The sequence below is a fragment of the Boleophthalmus pectinirostris genome, unplaced genomic scaffold, assembly GCF_026225935.1.
Source record: "Boleophthalmus pectinirostris isolate CB_2022bp ecotype Guang Dong unplaced genomic scaffold, ASM2622593v1 HiC_scaffold_3, whole genome shotgun sequence".
Taxonomy (NCBI): Eukaryota; Metazoa; Chordata; class Actinopteri; order Gobiiformes; family Gobiidae; genus Boleophthalmus; species Boleophthalmus pectinirostris.
In genome coordinates this window covers 40,888,818-40,912,711 of record NW_026571299.1, presented here as the reverse complement: position 1 = coordinate 40,912,711, position 23,894 = coordinate 40,888,818, and the positions used below count along the sequence as shown (strand labels likewise).

Sequence of the window (23,894 nt, the reverse complement as noted above, 5' to 3'; positions counted from 1 at the left end):
GGCATTAAAAGGACTAAACTACCGATTATATTCATGTTCATCTACGTATAGCTTACTTGTCATGCGTCATCGGACACATAATATTGTCATGCTTTCTTTTCTCACATTTCTAATATCCTGGCTTCAGTGAGACTGTAGTGTATGCAAGTTGCTTAATGTCCCCATAACTATAACAGCATATTTTCTTTTAGATTACCGCCGTATTGTTTTGGCCTGTACTGCTTGCGGGGAATTGCGCCTTCCTTATCGCGCTTTTTACGCACGGGGTCAAACAAACATAGTCTAAAAGGAACAACTTTTGCCATAGCATTCACTGATTATGTATTGGACCCAATTCACATTTATCCTAGGCCTGTTTGAGTTGGTTGAATTTAGGATTAACAGTTTGTGCGTAAAAGTTATGGGTTCTGGAAAGGGCCTTGTCAAAAGAAATCTATTAAAGATCAGTGGGCTAATAGGCTTGACTATTCCCACAACAATTAATATTCATAAAAATCTATTAAGACTTGTTTCTCAGACGAGTGCAACTTTCATTTAAAACACACACTCGTGACCTAATTAAAACCATTTTGGGCTCTAAAACGGGCTGAAAAGAAAGATCACTAAACTCTTACAAACTCCCAAATTTACACAATGCACTCCATCTGTTCGAGCTGCTCCGCGGCGCCATTGTAGCTATGTATAACCCAATCTGTTCTAGTTCTATAACGACATACCCAAATGTGCACTGGGCTCCATATACGTACCCCCTCCTCCTGTTCTCCACTTCCACACATCTCATCCCCGCCCTTCACCAAATTTTAGATGAAAGGGCTTTTGGATTTTGGATGACGCTCCGAATCACGTGTTCAGAGGAAATACACTCGCTATAATTTTTGGGAGCTGCCTCGTCCTGCACCGCGGAGTGTTTAGGTGTCTGCATACAGTGTACGTGCCACAGGCTGGACGGCTAATGTAATGTAATGTACCTTACCGTGGTCACTGACGGGTTCACGCCAGTTCACCAGGTTCACTTGAGGAGAGCTCCCACCCCCTGCTCGCCTCCTCTTCTCCTCAAAGCGCTGCGATCGGACCTAATCCAATATTATTCATTTATATTTTAATGTCGGATTCCATTTTTGCCTGACGACGGTTGAGGTAAGGACACTTCTGCTCTTGGGTATTTGCAAGCGAGCTTCAAACTTATCTACTGAAATCATGTCTCGCTGTTGAATATTGAATTTTCATATGGAAGCTGTAGTCTAGGCAGTTTATATGAAGTCACCAATGTATAAAATGGCGACAGTAGGTAGAGGAGGGGGTGGAGGGTTTTTGGGGGCGATATTCATAAGGTTATACGGAGTGCCAGATTGTATTTGGGCAAGTGGGCTCCGTAGCGAAGTGTTGGTACCCTCCTCAGCCTTGTGAATGGAGTCAAACGGGTTAACTCAGTCAGTTTGTTACACTTCCAACAACGTCTGCTCCAATTCACGCTCCTGCTCGCTCTATACAATGTGGCGTATCTGCTTATTTTATTGCACAACGCGCCGTATTTCTCCCACTGTGTGCTGCTGGAGAGAGTTGTGAAAGACTTCTCATAACACTCCTACAATATCTTATCTTCGATACGCGTAGTGAGTCGAGTGTAGACATTCAAACTGCACTCCGGCGGTCTGTTTTTACCCATTGCTTGTTTGACTAATTCCCCCAACAGAATGATAGGCCTGTATCTCTCCATGCCATAGGACTCCTTTTTTCTTTCATTTCCTCATCTTCCTTCTGCCAACATGTGCCGCTGCCGACTCACACGCGCTTACACGCGCATACTGTACAGTCGAATACACTTTTAAGCAACATGCACACAAAGACTGCTGTAAAATTAAAATACAAAGTTACAGTGCCTTTCTGTTCCCAAATATTATGGCCCGGATCTGAAAGCCATGTGTCCTCCTGTGCCCTGGGGAGGGACCTCTTCTGACTACTGTGTGTGTCTGTGTGTGTGTTTGTGTGGATCATGTGTGCATGGCTGCAGGTCTGTGGCATAAAACCCTGTCAAACAGTGCAGTGCATTTGGCGCATGTATATTTCTTGGGAAATGGACTGTGTAGGGCATGTTACATATAATCTAGGTCACAGTACCTAGTGCAGAGACCTAGGTATATCCTTATATGAGTAGATGTTTGAACTAGAGATTGTCTCCAGTGTAAAGTCCAGAACAGTGGTAGTCGTGCTCTCTAATAGTTAATTTGCAGGCGTGTGTGATGAACACAAACAAAGGTAAATGAGCTCTGGCCGGGGCAGCCTGGCTCTGCTCCGGCTTGGCCCGGTGAGAGCAGAGTGTGTTCAGGCTTTTAGTCCAGCAGGGCGCTTCCACTGGGGGAATGTCAATTCCCTTTGTGGAGCCCTGGGAACGTTCCTCCATCGCCCTTCTCGGAACTGCTCTAATGAGGCCAAGCATATTGCCTTTCATCCCTCACGGCTGCACTGAGCTCAGTTCCTTCCAGAGTTTTGGTTATGGACACAGCGGGCTGTTTGTGTACACAGACAGTGTAGTGGGCTGAGGCTGCCCACTGTCCTGTGCATGGCTGTGTCCAGGTGGCACCCGCCTCCCTGAGACTCCTCTCCACATACAGTACTGTATACTACAGCACTACAGTATACAGTTAGCTTGATGCAACGTCTCTACCAGGGCATATCACGTCAAGTCATATGGTCATGATTTGTATGATATGCAGATTCAGCCAACATGGACTGTGCAACATTCCTTAACTTCAAAAAATAAAATCAACTATGAAATGTCATGCACATCTATTCACCAGTCTTTTCAAAATAAACAGACGTTCACAACTGCGCATACCTCATGATCCCCATAAAATATTGTGCCGACTGCTATTTATCTTTGCTGAAACCCTGTCCTATACAAGGTTTACTTGTATTTGGGTCTTTCAGACTGGTGCTATTGCTTTTGTCACCAGACCAATGCCGTATCGAAGCTCAGGGCGCTCAAAAGCCTCCCCACAACAGCATGTTTGCTCAGTTCCAACCAAAAGAAATGCCTTGGGGTAAAGAACCTTGGGGCTAGTGTGGAGAGCCCCTGCTACTTTCACGGTCTCATGTAAGAAAGATTTGGTCAGCAGGGGCTGGCATTTGCCAGACTTTGGCAGTTCGAGGAGTGTGTGATGTCAGCCATTTTAGGATGGTCACTACAATGTGCACTACGCCGCCATCTTTCTTTCTTTTCTTCTTAAGTTGCCAAACGAATGCCTGGAGTCTTGGGTACAGAACTGAAGAAGTTATTCATCCAAAGTTATGTAAAATGATGCGTGACTCAGATTTCTCAGTGCTCTATGGTTTATTTGTCTGTTAGTTACTAGGCCACACATGCTGAACTTTGGACAATGTCATTTTTTAACAGTACAAGCTAACAGATCACGAAACAGACATTTAACACCAATGCGGCAGATAAAGAAGGCGGTACAAACTTTGGCCAAGATAAGTGTCACCACACACTCATATTAAATTATGTAATTTATAAATTATGTGTATTTATTGTACGCCATTTCTGACGTACCTGGTATTTAATTTTGCTTTTCAGCTGGCACACATCAAATGGATATAAAATGAGCAATAATGCCTGTTGAAGATGTTTTGTTCCATGTAGCATGGGCTCTGGTCAAGTATTTATTCGCTGTGTATTCGCTTATGTCCCTGACCCTTGTACAAACTGTTTTCAAGCCCTCACTCTGTGTATGACTGGTGTTTTTTTCACCAGTCGTGATGCAGGAATGTCTCTGTTGCTATGCAATTAAGAAAGCGAAGTAGTGGTTACGGACCTCACCCAAAGTTACTGTAAAGAGACTTGAACCATGACTAGACTTTTTAAAGATGGCTGTCAGGGATTAAGTTTGCACCGGATGCAGTGCGAGGAATTCACTTTGTTTGTGTCTTGAGGTCGGTGGGTGTGGGCAGGGGACTCTGCTGTGTGGCGTGGTGGGCAAGGGGAAGAGAGGGGTTGCCATGGTGATGTTAACACATGAGTGGCACCAGCGACCGGTCTCCCAGTGGACGCGGCTGCAGTGGTGGAGGTAAGGGTGTGTGTGGAGATTAGGGAGAGGAGGAGGACAAGAGCGATGGCTGACAGCACCTGCGTCTCCGACATTAAGACATGAATATGCACACAGCACTCTGCTGTTACAATGGGGAGAGAACAGAGCAGCCATGTCTTGAACACAAAACTGGCCACGCTCAATGATTCTCGCTAAATCAGCCTTGAGCTCATGACCCTGATGAATCTTGAATGTTTTCTGCTCATCACACTTATGCATGCTTTTCAGCTGGGAAATATACACACATTTTCAACACATTTCTTTCATTTTTATTACATGTCTTATCATTATTGCTTTAGGTTAAAGATTGTTTTTTGGCATTTGTAATTTGTAGTGTCCAATGATGCTGTCAGATTTTGTTCATATTAATTTCAATTTCTTCTGTTAATGCTGTAATTTCAAAAAGTACACAATATTGGAAATTGTTTCTAATAGTCCAACGTTAATTAAAATGTGCGCAATTACATTGATATGAATATTTTTATTAGTTGTATTGTGATTTTTGGCCTATAAATCCAAATAATTTACTGTGCTCTATATAGTACAGTAAACACATTTCACAGTTTTAGTAAAATATTCTGTTTCATTATTTTTCCGTTCATTGTCCACCTCTGCTGTTGCTCCCACATATGCCCAAAAGATTGTCCACATATTTATTGACGCACCATAGTTCCCTATTAGTCTCTGCTGGCAGCCTGATGGACAACCCTGGACCCACATACAAACAAAAACAATTGCAAATTCGACCAGTTCTGCTTAGAGACTACCCAGCGCCAGATCACATCGTTGCCCTTCTAAGTGAGACGGCATTGTTCCTCATTCCCCATCCCTTCCACAATGCGTTAATTGCTCTCTGTGCCTGGCTTATATTTGGGTGTCCAGCTGATCCGCTCACATGACAGTAATCTATTTAATGGACATTTGGCGCTAAAATGTAGCCGCTAAACAGATTTTTTTGTATGTATGTAGAGTTTTTTCCTCCTTAGTTCCAGCCCAGACTGCAGGTCATTTGTGGGTTTTGAAGTATAGGCTCTCCAGACAGATGCGGATCATTGTCAAGAATAATTAGACACAAAGCAAATGTTGACAAAATTCATGCTTTTTTCTCTCTCTCTCTTTTTTTTTTTTTTTTTTTTTTTTTTTTACATTTTTAGCTCATCAGAGAGTCTTTGCCAGTGATGGGGTTCAAAGAGAAGGTGCTAACTGTTGTGGAGGTGCGATGGGTGTGTGCGTGTCTGTGTGTGACTGTGTGTGTGTGTGTGTGTGTGCGAGGTGTCAGCGGGGAGGAATATTGAAACAGCACACAGAGCCTGTCATCATCATCAGTCACTTCTCTCCCAAATGTCGGAGTTTGTCTTCCTTTGTCCTTGTTCTTCCAGTCTGCCTTACACACTTGCATTCAAGTGACACCACAAAACGCCAATCTCTGTCTGCTATAATGTCAACTGTAGGTGACCTGACCAATGGGAGTGGCTCAATCAGCGGACTGTTTTGAATTAAATTTTAATGTCTTCTAGCAGCCTGCCTTTCCCCCTGGTAGCGGGATGGTAGTAGACTGGGCCATGTTTTTGTGTTGTAATATTGTAATTACTGCAGCAGTTTATGAGCTGTTGAAAGAAATACATGCTGCTTCCTTCCAGTGGGTTTGAACATGGAGCGGAACCCTGAGCTTTTTTGCCATTTAAGTACAAAAGGATATAATTAAATATTAATGAGATGTAAATATAATATTGTCATGGAAATGACAGTGTAAGAGCACATAAGGGAGGCCTCCTGCAAATCTTAAAGCTGCTATTAAATCATGCGGAACGTATAAAGCCCATCAGAATTTAAACCTGCCATAATCCCATTTGTTTTGAAAAGCTTGTTTTTGTGAAGCTCAATGGTTCACTTGTGGTTTCAGTCCAGTGAACAAGACCTACCGCTGAACAAGAAATATATTCACCTGTTATAGACCAGAATATTGACAGAGCATACTAATTCAGAAAAAGAAACATGTAGTGTACATTGTGTACATTTATCTCATTATGTTTGGGACTTTAAAGACTGCATTTGCCCTTATCTACTATTGAGCAGATATCAGCATAGTATTATTTTGATGTAATTAATGTAAAATTAATTTACATATAGAATAAATGCCTGGGGTAATCCATTCTGCGAACTCTAAATTACTTGATGTGCACCGGTCAAGCCCACATTTACTTTTATTTTTGTAACTGCATTGATTACTGTAATACTGTAATTACTAATTATATTACTATCCTCAGGAGCTTTACTTATCTTACTCCTCTTCACGTGTAGAGCTTGTACAGATGCCATCTTCAGTCCTGACTCACCGGGTGTGGGTGTTCTCTGGCTTCTCTTCTCCACACACCGGACTGTCTCTGTCTGCCCTGATCAAAAGGGTTTCCTCCCCCTGTGCCAGGGGCCAGTGCCAGCGCGGGACATGCGGCACAGTTGGGACAGTGATCGTCTGAACCGTGTCTACCTCTCTGCTGTAACACAAGGCCCTGGCTTTTCACTGCAAGTCCATTCAGTGGCTCTGAGTCTGGGAAGCCTCAGTGTCTAGTTTATGGGCCAGATAAAGCAGCCCTTTCTTTTGATAGATGACCTGATTTTTTTACGTAACCTGCCTCAACTTTTGGCTCATCTTTGGCTTTCTCATGAAGGAAGTGGAGAGTGGTGTCCCCTCTGGGAAGCGCACCAGTCACTGCCCACCACGATGGCCAAATTACCTTGGGCATGACATTATTGTCTATCTGATGCTGTGTGAAGCGCCTGGCTGGCATACAGTACACAGCTCTGCTTGTTGGACAAATTCAATCGCTTCACATAGCTACAGGGAGCCACCATTGATTCAGCTGGTTCTACAGCAAAGCCAGCCATGGGCAGCCAAATGTGTACTCACATTATACTGTTACTTTAAAATAAAACAATACTACAATGTTGTTGAAGGATGTTGTAAATAGACTGTATTTATGTAAAGCGTTCTTGCAATGAAACAAAATATAAACATAAAAACAAGCTATACTGAGGAGTGCAATCAAGAATATAATCTTAAACTTTATATTTGATTTAAACATGAATATTTAAAAATGCATTCCTTGGCCTAAGTCTAAGTATTTAAACCAAAATATATTGAAAGTTAAATCTCCTATTATAGCAGCCTCTCTCTCTCCCAGCTGTTTCCGAAGTACATGCCGGCGTTGCGTGAAAGCACACTCCTAAATCCCTCATTCAGGGGAAGGCAGTTTTGAATGAGCGGCGTGTCCTCAGCAGGGGTTAATCGACTGTGCCGTCAGAGGATATCATGACCTCTCAGGGGGACAAACATACAGCACATGCCTGCGTCTGGATGCTCTGGACAAGGATTACTGCATAAGATGCTGGTGACCTAGTTTTTATCTTTTTGTTTTATGCCCTTTTCTGTAGATCCGTCCATAGAAGCAGGAATAAAAGCAGGTTAGTTACATAGAGCGTTGTCGCAGCCTGTCTGGGATTGCAGTGTGCTGTTGGGGCAGTCATTTGAGGGCTTTAATTCTGGAGCAGATTCATTTTTTATTTACCATCCAGTCAGCCTCAGTGAACATGCACATGGACACAGTCAAAGAGGAAGGCTGTGAAAGTGCTTTATGAACGCTGTGCAACTGGAACTGGGGAAACTATGTCTGATTGTTTTTGTTGTAGGAAACCAGAAACAGGGCAAATTGTTGTTGGGATTTGCTCTGATGTACTGGCTGAGGAGAGCAGTGCGCGATCTCTGGATCTGATCATAAAGCCAGTCTATATATGAATGCATGGTGTTAGATGGAGATTCATTTTGGCAGTATGTCACACGTCAGTGCTTTTTTAGAACTGGCTTCTGCTGTGCTCTCACTGAAGTGTGTGTATTACACAGTTCACACAGAGGGCACAGGCTTCACTTTGATGTCTTACTTTTCCCTCAATGCTTCAGATATACTCAGCAAAAATAGAAATGCACTTTAGCTCCAATTTCTCACTTACTGAAGTCAAATATTTTCTATACAGTTTGAATATAGTGTGTATGTAGGTGTTTGTGGTGGGCAGAGGGGTCAGTGGTGCAGATTGGCTGCCTCGCTTCCATTTGTCTAACCCAGGGCAGCTATGGCTACAATAGTAGTAGTAGTAGTAGTAAGTTTTTTGTCATTACAAAATGTGTATTTTCTTATATGCTACAAATAAATATTAGGATTGTAAATGTGCAGGAATCAGGATAATTATGATAACCATTGCCCTTGTGAGTGAATGGTGTTGGAGCATTAGCCCATAGCAGGATAGGCGATAAACAAAAAAAAAAAATGAATGAATGTATTTGTGAGCAACACCATCCTCCAGCTGGCAGGTGAGGCCATCAGAATGCAGATTATACCACATTATCATTACTGAACAGGTGCATCACAATAAAACATATATCTTCAACCCAGACTACTTACTACATCCTAGATGCAGTCTTGGGTATTTACATTCACTGTAGTCAGTTGCGGGGCCATGATTGGTTAAATTTTCACATGCAGATAGTCCAGCTTGCTGAGAAGGAGATGCTGATCAGAAATGTAGTGTAGTTACAGTGGAGCTTATCGCCAGAAAACAAAGATGTAGTCATAGCATCCTTTTAATCCATGTCTCGTTACAACACCTGCTTTGAATATTTAAGACTTCACAAAAAAATACCTCAGAACCTGTTAAAAGACATACTCTCACATTTCTGCTCTTTTCATTTACTGTGTAATTTTAAGTCATGATCAACCATAATATGATTCAAATCTAAATAATCTTTTAGAAACCGCAACAAATGCACTTTAACAATAAATAAAAATAAATTATTAACAAACAGAATTTTGTTAGATTTGTGAATAAGCTATAAAAAACACTTTTTTGTAAAATTATTTATGTTTTTTTACATTTGAGTATTCAACCAGCTTGATCTTTTTCTTGTTGAAGACACAGTCAAATATTTTTGGCTCTGTCAGAAAATAGAGTTTTCAAATTGAAGCAAAAAGCAGAGAAATATTCAAGACAGCAGAGACAATCCGTATCCATCCTTATGACTGGAGTATTGTCGGAAGAGAAAGCCGGTGGATGTGGCTTGCTAATGGATTTGTGCAGCCAGTAAGCTGTGTATTGTGTTGGTACGCATGCACACGATGTCGTGCTGCTCGCGAACAAATGTAGGATGAGGCGGTTAGAGGCGGCAGCTTGTAAATGGCTTCAGATGTGTTTGGAGTAACCTGCTCAGACCTTATGAGCGTGTTGGAGGCCCTGGATCAACACTGTGCTCTGCTGGCAGCTGTGAAACACTTGCACACACAAGCGCCTCACTTTTTTCACTCTTGACACCACACTGCACTGAGAGGTGGTACGGTGTAACATCTCAAGCTAAAATATTCTATTCCTTTACTGTGTTTGTAAGCACAGTGTAAGGTAGAGAGTTTTGGTTTAAATAAAGGCAGTCTGGTGTATTTGGGAAATAATTTAAAATACATTGTGGAAGTAATAAAAAAATACCAAAACCCCAATATGCAATTAATATTTTTCAAATGTGTATGAGCACTTTATTTTGGATGTATTTAGTGGTAGCAGACAATGTGAAACAGCTGCAGGGTTAGGTCTCTTATTATGGAGTGGTGAAGTGCGTCCTACTCAATAGGTGCTAAACCTCTGGGGTATTCTGAGGACAATTTTCATTTTCTGATGTTAACCAATTCAGAGTGGCAGGCTAAGGCAAAAAAGCAGGTTCAAATATCCCATTATTCAGACGCGGAGACACTGGCAGGCGATTTCTATTTTATGAAGCTATAATAGGAGTGGAACCCTACCATCGACATTTTCATCTTCCAAACCTGTGTAAGAAAAAGGTAAAATATCATCAAGGTTAGGCTGTCATTTTTGTCTTTGTTGTTTTTCGCGCTTCCAGTTTTTTCTAAATTCATAAAAAGTGACAGTTAGACAGTGGTCTGTAAATCCAAGTAAATAAAAGGAACACTGGCTGAATGAGGCTGTGTAGGAGTATGTGTATTTGCTGTGCCTAGAGATTTTTTTCATTAGGAGAAACACTCATAGAAAGACTTCAATATTTTGACTTAGTAGCAATATACCTGAAAATATGATGGAGCCAGGGTTCGTTTTCAGAAGTTGACATTTTTAAACAAGTCAATTTAAGGAATCTATGAATATGTATGTTTTTTAGATAGCATTTTAAATACTGTACAGAACATACTGTTTGTGTAAAATCAAACCCCAGAATATTTCACAAGCACTCTTAATTGCTGCACACTTCCCACTCTTCTAACACTGCTTTTCCACCTACACCTATTATCCTGTGTGGGGCTATTGGCATCCTTTGTATTCTGCTTACTGTAATTCATCTCATAAATAATTCATGCCATTAATTTCTTATCAACTAAATCACAGCCAAGAAATGTACTATTCATACGTGATAGATTTCAGTTTTTTTCACACCAATCAAATTTGAAAAATAAATACACACACCATTCTTTATGTGGACGCACTGCAGCTTGCCAATTGTCACAGTGAATCATTTAAATGAACACGTTTTAATATTTGTTGTTTTTTTTTTTTTTTCTTTCAGGATTCTCCATGTGACAGGAGTCCTGCATCGTCTCAAGGCATGAAGCAACACTGTGATATAGTGGCTGGTCCATGACACTACAGTCAGCTCAACCCTCTCCACTGTCCACCTCCCTCTGTTCTCATCAAACCGGACGACCAAGCTCCCACTGTGTCATCGCCACCGAGAATCACCATGGCCAGCAAAAGGAAATCCACTGTACCCTGCATGATACCATCCAAATCCAAACATGCACGTGAAGAAATCATTCTGGGCTCACTACCAGAGCTCCTACCGACAATCCCAGAAGACAGCATACTCAGCATCTCTGGAGAAGAGTCTGGCCACTGTTCTCACAAGAATGAGAGTGCTAGTGAGACACAGAAAGGAGGCACCTACAGCTGTCACCCCTGCCATTTTGAATCCAGAGACCTGAACTACTTTTTGGATCACATGCACAACTGCCACTTAGATTTTAGGGCCCAGCCCACCTTCTACTGCCTGAACTGTGGGATGTCAGTAGTTCGCTTTGAAGCTCTGGCTCTGCATAATGCCAATACCCATCCAAAAATAATGGAAGGCCTGGTTACCGCCTCCCTGATGGTCAACAAAAGGGATGGCATCACAACTGTGGAGCAGAACCTCTTTACTGACAGTACAGAAGATAAGGAATCTGGCATCCCCCTAATCAAAACACCCATTGCAAAGATGATGAAGTCAAAGGGGGAGCAGAAGAAGATAGTAGTTTCTCACACCGTCGAGGTACGTAAAATAGATACTGGAAAAGATGTAGACCCCAGCATGCTGACAAATGTGCCTGAAATACAAAATGGGGCTCCCAGTCGCACTGGAGCCTCAGCTATGCCGAGGACAACTGTCTCTCATGAAATTACGACGACAGTGTCCAACCATGTCTTTCACCAGCACACTCCCTCCCTTTATTCCCCTCCTTCCTCTGATTCCAATAAGGACCTTCCAAAGGTGATGATCCCCCTTAGCAGCATCCCAACTTATGATGCTGCCATGGACACCAGCAGCTTTCTCAAGACATCCTTTGGCAAGTTCCCCTATCCGACCAAAGCTGAACTCTGCTACCTAACGGTGGTCTCTGAGTTCCCAGAAGAGCAGATCAAACTGTGGTTCACTGCGCAGAGACTGAAGCAGGGCATAAGCTGGTCTCCTGAAGAGATTGACGAAGCAAGACGGAAGATGTTCAATACAGTGTTCCAAGGTGGAGCACCTCAAAAACTACCTGCTGCTCCTCGGCAGGTCAATCACATTGTCCACCACACAGTACATCAAAGCTTGAAAGGACCAAACTTCCCAATGGCCAAAGTTCCTTATGGCATTATGAAAACCAGACCTGTTGGAGTCATTGCTAAACATGCTAACATGTCAACCAATCCAAATGTGACCAGGGTGTCATATTCTGCTTCAGTGCTGCCACCAAGGTTTCCTTCTGCTGTTAGAACCTCACAGGTACTTACCAAGAATGCCCAAGCCACTGTGGAGCCAGACAAGAGTAACGGCATGGGTCTGGACCTGCCTGTGAGTAGTGCTGGTCTCAGCGGCAGCAGCAGCCGGAGCAGCAGTTGCAGCAGTAGCATTAGTAATGGCGAGACTGTCAACAGGAGACAAGGTAACAACAACATCCAGACCAACAGTTCGGCCAACATTAGCAATAATGAGCACTGTGTTGCTGAAATTAATGGCAAAGAAAGCATAAAAAGTTGTTCGCCAACTGGATTGGAAGAACAAAATGGTACCAAAAACCCAGTAAACACCAGCAAAGCCAACCCCACTTGCAACAATCACATCAGCGGCACTAACAATCCTCCAGAACAGTCCCGCAATAGTATAACTAATGAGGAATGCAGCGTCAACACCCACAAAAACACCAACAGCAGTGTTACCAGTGAATACACTAGAACAGGCTGTATCGATGCTGCCTCCAGCCTGAACCATGCCAGCAAACCCCCAACTGAAACCACCAGCAGCACAGTCATCACTATGAACAACTCATCTATTTCAGATGAGACTAAACTCAACAAAGAGTTTTCTATGAAAGGCATGTCAATCTTACAGCAGCTCATTAAGGATGAAGACTCTTTAGCTGTAAACATAAATGGGCCCGAGCTGAAACTGCACCCCCTCAGTGTAACCCTAAAGAGGATAAAGATGACTGCACCAGAGATTTCTTCTGAAAGTGTACATCAAGAACACAAGCCTGAACCAGCGGAGGCGTCTCAAGCCTCTTTCTCTCCTCCATGGAGTAACAAGACCCCGCAGCAGCTGCACATTCTCAGACAGGTGTTCTCCAGCACACGCTGGCCTAGTAGCCAGCAGTACGAAGAGTTAAGTGTTCAAACAGGCCTGCCAAAGTCGGAGGTTGTCCGCTGGTTCAGTGATAGTCGCTACAGCCACAAGAACGGGCAGTTAAAGTGGCTCGAGACTTACCAACGCCTGCCTGCAGATCCCGAGTCCCAGAGGGGCCATGGAGACAATGAACCTGAGTTACAAAAGGACTTTGTAGACAAAAAGAAACTTGCAGAGCAAGACATGATAAAGCACCTTGAAGGAGGAGGAGGAGGAGGTCTGAGCTCAGCACAGCAAATGGTATGGCAGGATTCATACCCACCCCTGCTTGGTCTGATGGGGTCCAAGGAGAGCAACATGCGAGGAGCTCATGAGGAAGCTGCACCCATGGGAGTCTTGCAGGGGCCTTGGTCAGAGAGTGCAGAGGACCACCAGCAGCCAGTGGCCAACCAGTCACTCATCGATCAACAGAATGACACAAGTCAGGCCAGGTAAAAGCAAGGGCTCAGGTCCTATTCAGTGTATAGTGATTCTTGTGATAGCTCAGTTATTGAAAAAATAATGTGAGACTGGTGGAGTGATGAAAGGAAGACAGTTTGTGTTTGTAGTTACTCTGTAGTGTGATGTACAGTAAAAAGACAGAAGACCTGTGCACAGGTACTCAGCACTGATGAGCTTTGGAGAATCAAAGTTCTGCGTTTTAACTGCTATTTTTAGAGGTGTCTAGGTTGATGAATTATAGATTGAGAGTGCATGCTAATTTATGTGAATTAATCAAGACAATTGTCTAGTGCAACAATGGATTTCTGTGAAGTAGTTGTACCTGTAAACTCAGGCCTGTTACAGTCACCACAGTGAGACTATAGTGCAGAGCTCTGTCACTCAGATCGCATGTTGACACTGTCTTCTGTTTGTTTGTTTATGTGTGGATGTTAGGGACCGCCTGAGGATGGAGCTCCTGGAGGTGTGAGGAAACAGGCCCGGTCTTGCCAGAGGAAGACCATGTCGGAAGGCTGGCTTGCTCCTTGGCTGTGGTCTACCAGAGTGTTCATGATGACAGCAGATGTGATTGTAGCTGGACCGTAGGACTCTGACTGTAACTGTGAATACCCCTCACCCCTCCTCCAACTCCATCTGCCATCACGTCCTGCCATCGTCAAAAGAAAGAACTTCTCACCTTTTGAATCCTGTGATGTTTAAAGCCTTTCATGCTTCTTTGTGGTTGTGTGGGGAGGGTGCACAATGAGGTCAGTACGAGGGATCAAAGAAAAGAACGAGAAAAGACGCACACTGACTGGAAAACTGACTTGAATAAGCGAAGATAGGATAGGGCCGAGAGATTGTTTCTGGGTTGGATGGAGAAATATATATATATAAATATATATATATGAATACAGTATATATGACCGAATCTGCACTATAAAAGAGGGTTTGTACTGACTGGACAAACATGACATGTTGAGGAATTGTTATTGTTGGCTTTGTGATATTTTTTACTTTTTTAGCAACCAGTACTTCAGCACTGCCTTGAATTTTACATTTTCCGTTCTTTGGTTATTCAATTCTATTTACTCTTCTGTAGTCACTGTAAGTCCAGATGCAATCAAACATGTTTTATTTAGATATGTATAATCGTTGGTGATCACTTCGCAGTTAAGCTACACGCAAGAGACTATGTACAATGCACTAATGAAGACAATGCTAAAAAAACACCACACTGCCCCACAGTAAAGGTATTGACTGCTGTGAAGATCAATACACTACACTGCCCTGCAAATGAACAGAGAAAAGCCTGTCACGCTAACGTTGCCTTACTCAGCTCTGTCTATGTGTTTATGACCGTCTGTCCATCACCTTGCTTTCCGGCTACTGTGCTGTCTTTAAAAGAAGAAACATGAAAAATAATATGCCAGTACATTGATGGTCACTGTTGGTCTATATCTGTGAAAAAAAAAAAACTTGTGCTGCTTTCTGTACACTTGGAGATGTTTTAAGCTGTAATTGTATCAAATATTGTTACCGGCAAAAACAAATTATCAATTTGGTCCCTAGGCACTGACAGAGTGGGATATTGTGCTAGCTAGAGAGCCAAATGAGGAGAACTTTGCTCTTCTCTGAATTTTCTTGTGTTTATATAAACATACAGTCACTACATGAATACTATTAAGCTGCATCTTTGTCAAGCTGCTAATAGCTAAGAACGGTGCTATACCATCCAAAGTGAAATTGGAGGTTGATCTCCTACCAGCAGTGTATGCACTTGTGTCGAATGTTACAAATTTATTTTGGTTTGAAATAAATGGAATCTGGACTTACGGTGTTATGATCACTTTAAAACTTTTATGAAATAGTCTGATCATAAAGCACTGTTGTATCATCCTTTCTACACTTATGAATCTTTACAGAATAAACAATACTCACCAAGTAACAATGTCGCATTTTCATCAGTACAGAGGACACACCTTCAAGGATGAGGAGCAATTATTCCCCAAACACTACATTTATTCAGCATGGAGCCTGGGAGACCAGTGGAAAGCATGCAGCCTCACCTACTGGTGAGTTTCTGACAGTGCAGTTCGATACTGAGGCGAAATTAAGACATTTGTAGCCATTTCAAATTTTGCTTGATATCAAACCAGACAAAAGAGTCAGGTTTCCTTCCCTTTCAAGTTAACAAAGAATACAAAACAGTGTTCCATATAATAATTAAAAAATAAAAAATTATGCAAACTTATTTGTAGGATTTTATTCATAATTTTCAACCTACAATGAGCATTAAACTCAAACATGATTAAAGGCTATGACAAAAAGGTAGAATAGAGTGTTGACTTTACATCTAATTACAAATTCCTATTGCAAGTGGAATAAAATGAACATAGTTCACATAAAATGTGTTTCCTTAATCTTTACACAATTCCAAAGTTTGTCCAAAACTGTAACAGATTGATTTTTTGGCAAGTATACAACCCTTCACACAGTTACAAGGAACATTTCCATATACTGACTTTAAATACATCTTCAAGTAACAGATATTCTTTTCTTGGAACAATTACCAAAAATCAATGTATGTAAAACCAGATGTCTGCTGGACAATGCAAGAGAAACATTGCTAGCAAGGGATGAATGGTTCACATTTACAATGGAGAAATATCCCTGATTGAGGCTGTAAAATAATATTCACATTCAGCTTGCATTAAGTCAGTATTGATATGCTCACAATATCCTCCAAACCTGCCAACATGTGATCCGTTTTTTTTTACAATTCATTGTCCAGTTTAAAAATTTCTCTACAAGACGACTATGTACCAGCTCTCATATGCACAACACTCAGTCAATTCACCTCAATTTCCTCCAAAAAGGCGCATGGGTGTATTTAAGGAATTCATTTTGATCAATTTTCTCTGACAAAATATAGATACATTAATACATGGGAGCGCTAAAATACAAAGGTGAACAGAAAATACAAAGCATTTTTTCATACCATAGCTACAGATTTAAAAGTTCTGGCATTTCCAGTGACGGACCATGATAACAGTAAAGTTCCTCAGTTACTGGGACTATGCCTTTCTTTGTTGTGGATTTCAGTCTGTACATCCACATTCTTTCACTTCTGGGCCACAGTCGTTACCATTTCAATGCCTTTTCAGTTCAAATGGTCTAAAAATTGTTCTCAATTGTGGCCAGATCTGTTATGCTTAAGGTATCTGATAAAAAGTGTAGTTAAAACCACAAACTTGGATTTAGAATTCATAGTCATCATCTGCCATGTCAATAGCCCAGGCAAACTTCTCACGTTGGGTTTTGTTGTAGATTTTCTCAATAGGTATTCCCCACTTCTTGCACCTATAAAAAGGTTTTGTTTTTTTTAACTGACCAGAAATTCACATGACATTTCTATAGTAACAAAGACTCTTACCAAGCCACTGAGATACGTGGGTCCAGGTAGTTTAACTTGGAAGTGCCAAGAGCAATTTGCTTGTTTTCCTCTCGATCGGTAGCCTGCACTTCCAGTTTCATCAGTTGTTCCTCTATTCTTTGGACAGCCTTCTTCTTGGTCTCCACAGCTCTAATAATCATAAAGAAAGTTACTCACATGATATAAATTGCCTTCTACAGAAATAATTGCTTAGCGTCTACTACACACTTTTTGGTTTTCTCATCCTTCCGCACTTTGGCATCCGCCTTTGCACTTTTGAGTTCTCGTTTAGCATCAGCAAGCTGGTCCTTTTTGGCATCAATCTAAAATAAAAAAAATACAGATGTTAGACCTAAAACCGTTTGACATTAAAATATGCAACTATAAAGAAGCTTGCCTTAGTTTGCAGATTTTGCATTGACTTTTCAAATGTCTTGGGTGGAGCCCTCTGGTGGTTACAAAGAATAGCCACAGCTCTGTTTGCCCTGTTGTAGGACAAAATCTTGGCTGGAACGTTGTCTTCACCTAAAAAAAAAAAAAAAATTATTAACAGAGCGACTTGGTGATTGGTTGGGTGAGTGAAGTTGTTGCACACTAACGTACCATTAGTGAGCTCCTTAAGCTGCTGCTGAAGAGTGATTGAGGCGTTGTAGGTACGGAACACTTTAGCAGTTAAACCATCCATCAGTTCTTGAAGATGTTTGTTAAGAACTGAAGTCTAATAAATTAACATTGCATATCTTAATGGATGTATGTAGTTTGCTTTAAAAAAAAAATTAACTTTATACTATACTTACATTTAGGCGATCAAATAAATCATCATCAGGCTCTTTATTTTCCATAAACAACTGAAGATTTTTGAACACCTAGAGAAAAATAAAAGTCATTTAAAACTAGATGCACATATCTTTTTTGTTAGATAAAAAAAATTAAGTAATTTACCCTTTTCTCAACAGGGACCTGGTTGTAATAACGGATTGAGTCTTTACCCAGGAAGTCAAACTCCACCACATACTCCAGTCCATCTTTCTCTGGGTAGAGTTTAATGTGTTCAACTCTCAAAGAGCAACAACCCACAGTGTCCGCAGTCTCTCCTTCCTCCTTCTCATTACCCGCTCTAAGGGCCAGCTAGATCACATCAGGACAGGGGGATTAAAGCAGGCTTACACAAACATCATTGCACACTGTATTTAAGCATTCAGTAAATCCATGCCTACATTTGAGGCACACTAGGCTAAGTGCGGCATCATTTAAAAATCACCTTATCAATAAAGTAGAGTGCGACAGCCCTTTGCCGGATTCTCATTTCTTTAGATTTCCAGTCTTCCCTGTACTGGTTCCTGATACGGTCCACGCACTTCTTCAGTCTACGGGCAGTTTCATATTTTTGCCAGTCCTTCTCTCCCTAAAAAAGACAAACAAGGATTGTCAATAGAAGATTCATTTCTCTGACAGTAAATCTTCAAGACATTTAAGGACAATGTGACAGGATTATAGCTACCTTTATCCTTGAGCTTGGATTGAGCATGATGTATTTGATGGACCCCTGTATGTTTTCCGTCCACGACACCAACCAGGTGACTTTGTTGTCATGGCGAACTTCCTTCCACTTTGTACCAGGAGGAGGCTCGGGGTGTTTAGAGTCCCTACAAGGAGCCGATTAGTCTCCTCATGATCGATACAGTAGTAAGTTCAATAAACCAATGTTACACTTACTTGCTGCAATTAATGATGATATCTTGGGGCCTAATGCGACGTTTGAGCATGCCCATTTTAGGATGATCTCCGCGACCACGAAAGAGACCTGGGGGCTCAATGCGAAAGTTGGCAATACGTTCTCTGTGGTTGTCCATGATACAAAAGCCATATTCCTGTAAGAGGCGCTCATTTTCTTCTTTTATTTTCTGTACGGGAAAAAAAGCATTTTAGAGAAGTTTCATGGTTCAATTTCACCTTAATTGGTAGGCCCAAACTGTTTAAAGACTTTACCAGTTTTTCTTCTTTAGTCATGGCCTTTCTGGCTTCTGATTGCGCCTTGAAGTATTCAGCCATTTCAGTGAAGTCACACTTCTTCAAGTCAGTGATAACAGACTTTTCCTCTGCAGTCATTTCCTACACAAGAACAAATGGTTAAATTTTTTCCCTCAGACTATTCCCAGGAGAGAAATTGGGTCCACAAGAACAAGAATTTGACATAACAGACGGTTTGATTCAGTTCAAAGTTCAGTTACAAAATGTTAGTATTGAAAGTATCTGTTGATTATACCTTTCTCCAGTCTTTGAAGAAGTTTTTGCGGAAAATGTCTTTAGTGGTATACTCGTGCTCAAGCATTTTGGCAAAAAACGTGGCCACCTCTTCTGCTTCAGGGCTGAGTTTCATGTGTTTACCTGCAAAACAATACATAATATAACATAATATTTGAAGTAAAATTATTTGTTTAGCGCTACACTCTACAATACAAGATTCAGCTCACAGCGGTGGTTCCCCAGGTTTGACAAAAGCCAAAACCTCACAATATCGTGCAGCTGAGACTTGTATAATTCTTAAAATGCCTGAACATACACACACTATTTATGAAGTAAATACATATTTGTAACCCAACAATCAAGTAATATTTCTGCACTTCTTGTGACAAGAAATGAAACATATGCACTTCTGATCAGTTTATGCTAAATCACAGTATTTGTGCATTTTTACCATCATAGTAAAATTTGACACGGCTTGGGAGAGGCTCATATGGAGGTGCAAACACTGGTCCCTTGTGTTCCAGAAATTTCCATTTGACACCATCAGTGTATCTTTCCTCCTCCCACCTGGAAGCAGAGCCATTCAGGTACATAGTCAAATAATGTGCCAAATTAAACAATTGAAAAGAACGCATTCCTGTACAAATCACCATTTCCACTTCTCTTCGGGCTCCTTCTTGACCTTCTTTTTATTATCACCAACTTCTTTTTTGTCCTTTCCTTTAGTTTTTGTCTTTGACTGACAAAAAAACAAATATGATCACTGCAGTGATTTGGCAAAAGCTTTCATTGCAACAGATGGATGTACAAAGTTGCATGTCCATTTCCCTTCATGCAATGACTTATTGAAATTTCTCACTTACATCTTCATGTTTTCTTTTTTTAGCTTTCTTGTCATCCTCGGTCTTTATTTTCTTGGACTTGAACTCCACACTAAAAAATAAATTGTGTTAGTGGCATCTCAAGTATGAAATTATAATTTGGAGGACATAGGCTAGTGTTAAAAAACAAACAAACAAACAAAAACCTACTCATCATCATCCCGCTCCCTCTTTAGAGTCTTTTCGTGTCTGGCAGAGTGGTAAAAGTCATCCTCTTGCTCAGACTTCACATGTATAGGGCTGCAAAACAAAACACATTTATAAAAAAACATTACATAATTACATATGCGCCAAAAAAAAAAAAAAAAAAAAAAAAAAAAAAAGGTGCACGGTGCAACTTTTCTGGTGGATGGTCCGCCACATACTTGTTTCCTTGGAGATGTTACTGCTTGCCTTGATTATTTCACACTATGGAAATAAAGTTGTTCATCACAAAGGAGACAAGTTAATGGTCAGATGTATGGTGAAGCAATAGTACACATAGTAAGAATTCATAGTAAGAATTCATGTTTTTCAAGGCATCTTTGTTTCATCTTGTTTGAACTCCTGTAATTGAGGCAGATATGTTTAATGCCATACTGTGAAACATTCCATGTAAAGAAATAGCATCTCCATGGAAACAACCAATCAGCAAATCCTCCACCTTAGAAGTTGAGTCACAAGTCTGATACTAGGCCTGTAGCAATAAATACTATAGCAGTTTGTCGTCGATAGCTGGAACAAAACATTTTGTTGCTCAATATTTATCGCATGTATAATTTATATGTAATAATGGGGTGATTTTTGCCATTTTTATGTAATAACTATATAATAACTAAGATATGAGCTGTAGGGAGTAGAATAAATAACTTCTATGGCTAATGATTAGTTCATTATCATTTGTTGCAGTTCATACCTTATACAGTACATTTAAAAATCGGTTTAATGGGATTATCCTGCCTTATCACTGACAAAGTAGTTTCACCATTATAATTTATCACAATAATTCTAGTAGCAATATATTGTACTTCATCAACTTTGTTATTGTGACAGGTCTATCTGATACATTACACTCCCGCCAACAACCTATCAAGTTAAACATACCTGCCAAAACCATTTTCCTTCTCCTTTTTGACTTTACCATCCGAAGACTTCATCTGAAAAATAGGTAAATTTTAACTAGTACAAGCGTTGACCAGCTTTACAGACAGGGTCGACCAAATTACGATCATGTGCTAAAATGTACCTTTTCCTCCTTCCGCTTTTCTTTGTGCTTGTCCTTGTGCTTGTCTGTGCTCCCATCTTTGTGCCTCATCTTTTCCTTCTCCTTGTCCCGATGCTTTTTGTCAGATAAGTCCTTGTAGTCACTAAAATTTATTGATTAAATACACAATCAAGGATTAAAATCCAACCCTACTCAATCTTGTCCTATAAAAGAATGGCAAAAGTCTCCCGTACTTGTTACTGTGCTTGGACTTTTCCCTCTCCTTGTCCTTCTTGTGGTCCTTGTGTTTGTGCTCCTTGTACTTTTCTTTGTGTTTGTGGGAGTCTGTAGGAAACCAAATACATCTGACTTACTCTACAGTTGCTTCAGTGTAAAGTTAATGTGTATATCTTATGGGAAGTCAAACTGGAGTGAAGGTCATTAACATTTTGATCTAAATTAAGCCTTCCCAGGTAAACATAGTCTTCTACAGTCCACATCACTAACCATTGTTTTATACAGGCTTTCACTCCACTTAAATTAAACATTAAAATTAAAGGTTCAATGTAAAAAACCCTTTTGTAATTTTGTGTACACAAAAGAAAAAAAAAAAAAAAAAAAAGTTTAACGATTTACACATGTGGCATTTTATTGCTCTGAATTAAACAAATCCAAAATTGTTCAGGATTGCAGGAAAAAAGTAGCCAAATGAAAACTAAAGTCATGAATCTGAGGACTTTTTTCTCAAATACGATAAAAACTGGACAAAATGACAAAACTGATTAATAAAAGTACTCTGAAAGGAGTAGTGCTCTTAAGTTACGTTTTCATTCAGGCGTTTCAGCAGATCTCACGGTACAGCCATCTGCACTTAATGTCTGGACTGAGTTTCAGTAGACAGGCCGCTACAGCGAAAAAGAAAATGGCGCAGAGACTAAGTCCTCAACCCCCAAACCCTGACTTTTAAAGAGGAAATAGAGCATTAAAATCCCTAAAACTATTAAAACCATCGCGACAGATTGATAAACCACGACAAGATCTTTCCTAAAAACATCTCACAGTGTTTGATTTACTTTAACAAAGGTTTGATCAAGGCCTCTCTTTTGAACAATAGACGCTTATGCGTGAGACAGAGGACTTAGTCTCTGGACGCCATTTCTGTCCTTTGCTAAGAACAACCCTGCAGCTCGATATGATCAACAGTCAAAAATATCACTTTAAGGCATCTCAAGTCGAGTAATAACAACTCACCATTGACTCTGGAGCCACAGTCAATCTGTAAAGTAAAAAATACGTTAACATATGTAAGAAGCAAACTAATGAGCCAACTTTGAACTTGCCTGATGTCAGGATAGTTTCTTAGCATTCCCGGCTAGCTCGCCTAGCATTCTGTGCCATCTGATTAAATGGCTTGGTTAGCGGTTAGCAAACGATGCCGCTACAGCTAACGTGGGACACCACAAATGCTCCATATTCTGAGTGCCATAAGTAGATCTACATTATCCCAATTGAATATGTCTGTCCGATAATCGCACTATTGACATTCCTTTGTCAATTGTTTGAATGGTGCCCTTTGAGGAGCTCTGTATCACAATATGAGCTGGCACACAAACACAGAGGGCTAACGCGTGCTAATAGCTGCTATTCTTAAGTTAGCAAAGTTCCCTGTCAAAGCCTAACAGATAAGAGTAGTGTTTTCGCTGATCTTTCAAACTTTATATCTGTGATGATAAAATAATGTACCCGAAAATACCTGGTTTTCGTTCTGGAAATGGTCCCCACTCATTTCCTAGAGTGTCCTCGCTTGTGTTAAACGGAATAATATGAAGGGATTGCACACCGGTAACGGGATGCAGGCAGAATGAAGAAGAAACGCTGTTGTGTAAGAACCAAGTACCAAATCCTCTTCAGAGCGCATGCGCTTCAGTTTAAATGGTTCAGGGAAGTGTAGCCCCTCCTTTAAACGTGTTGCTCCACTGAGGAGCCCACCCAGCACCCATGTCTGCACCCTGCACACGTTTCACACTTTCATCTCAACAAGATCTCATACAATCTGCTTTATTTAACTTTGGCTTTGCACTCATCCATTCACTCCCTCACTTCAGGTGGCCCAAACCACATTCCATTTGGGAAAGGGCCATCCTGTCTATGGAAAAGGCACAGAGTGTTCACGTAATTTGACACATAAATGTGTTCAATCTACGTCAGGCAAAAACACATCTTGTCAACCCTAGGATACTGGACTATGTGAATTCTGAAGGTATTTTGCGAAATTTACAATAAGTCTATTTAGTAGGTTTGCTGGAGAAGAGGAAGGAAGACTCAGGGTCAAAAACCATATGTTTATCCATTAGTTTGCTTCATGATCTTCATCAGGCTAATTTTAAAGCCAAAAGCTCAGAACTTACTTTGTGTCTTCTCATTTGACTTGACGCTTGAATGAATTACTTCGAGCTACTTTCAATCCAAAAGAGGGTGCTATTGTTCACATAAGTTTAACATTGTAGGAAATAAACTAAAGCAAACATAAAAGACAGTGGGAATTAATAACCAAGCACATTTAAGCACAAGTAAAATTTGAGAACAATTAAATGCCATCAAACACTGCTATATGGTATTAGGTACTACATTAGTGCATATCTTGAAATGGAAAAATAAAGTAATGCCAGATTTGTTA

The 23,894-nt window shown here is 40.8% G+C and overlaps 2 protein-coding genes across 2 annotated transcripts; one reads left to right on the top strand and one right to left on the bottom strand.

Annotated features, from left to right (window-relative positions):
* The first annotated feature begins 711 nt into the window (after window positions 1-711).
* On the top strand, window positions 712-15,421 carry zhx3a (zinc fingers and homeoboxes 3a). The gene is made up of 3 exons (XM_020935871.2): window positions 712-1,137; window positions 10,696-13,481; window positions 13,927-15,421. The coding sequence occupies exons 2-3, from the start codon at window positions 10,870-10,872 to the stop codon at window positions 13,958-13,960; spliced, it is 2,646 nt and encodes an 881-aa protein (XP_020791530.1). The 5' UTR covers window positions 712-1,137; window positions 10,696-10,869; the 3' UTR covers window positions 13,961-15,421.
* A 300-nt stretch (window positions 15,422-15,721) lies between these two features.
* top1a (DNA topoisomerase Ia) lies at window positions 15,722-23,119 on the bottom strand. The gene is made up of 21 exons (XM_020935875.2): window positions 22,971-23,119; window positions 22,469-22,493; window positions 21,472-21,562; window positions 21,260-21,380; window positions 21,118-21,170; window positions 20,185-20,274; window positions 20,017-20,086; window positions 19,804-19,892; window positions 19,605-19,720; window positions 19,173-19,294; window positions 18,896-19,018; window positions 18,623-18,810; window positions 18,408-18,552; window positions 18,168-18,311; window positions 17,849-18,034; window positions 17,704-17,772; window positions 17,510-17,624; window positions 17,304-17,431; window positions 17,135-17,229; window positions 16,907-17,056; window positions 15,722-16,833 (listed from the first exon to the last, which is right to left on the bottom strand). The coding sequence occupies exons 1-21, from the start codon at window positions 23,001-23,003 to the stop codon at window positions 16,731-16,733; spliced, it is 2,256 nt and encodes a 751-aa protein (XP_020791534.2). The 5' UTR covers window positions 23,004-23,119; the 3' UTR covers window positions 15,722-16,730.
* Between the last annotated feature and the right edge of the window lie 775 nt (window positions 23,120-23,894).

Coding starts and splice junctions, on each gene's coding strand:
- zhx3a (XM_020935871.2), top strand. CDS start 10,870: ATGGCCAGCAAAAGGAAATCCACTGTACCCTGCATGATACCATCCAAA. Junction 13,482..13,926: donor AATGACACAAGTCAGGCCAG/GTAAAAGCAAGG, acceptor TGTGGATGTTAG/GGACCGCCTGAGGATGGAGC.
- top1a (XM_020935875.2), bottom strand. CDS start 23,003: ATGAGTGGGGACCATTTCCAGAACGAAAACCAG. Junction 21,381..21,471: donor AAGTCCAAGCACAGTAACAA/GTACGGGAGACT, acceptor AATAAATTTTAG/TGACTACAAGGACTTATCTG. Junction 18,553..18,622: donor ATCATCATTAATTGCAGCAA/GTAAGTGTAACA, acceptor GGCTCCTTGTAG/GGACTCTAAACACCCCGAGC.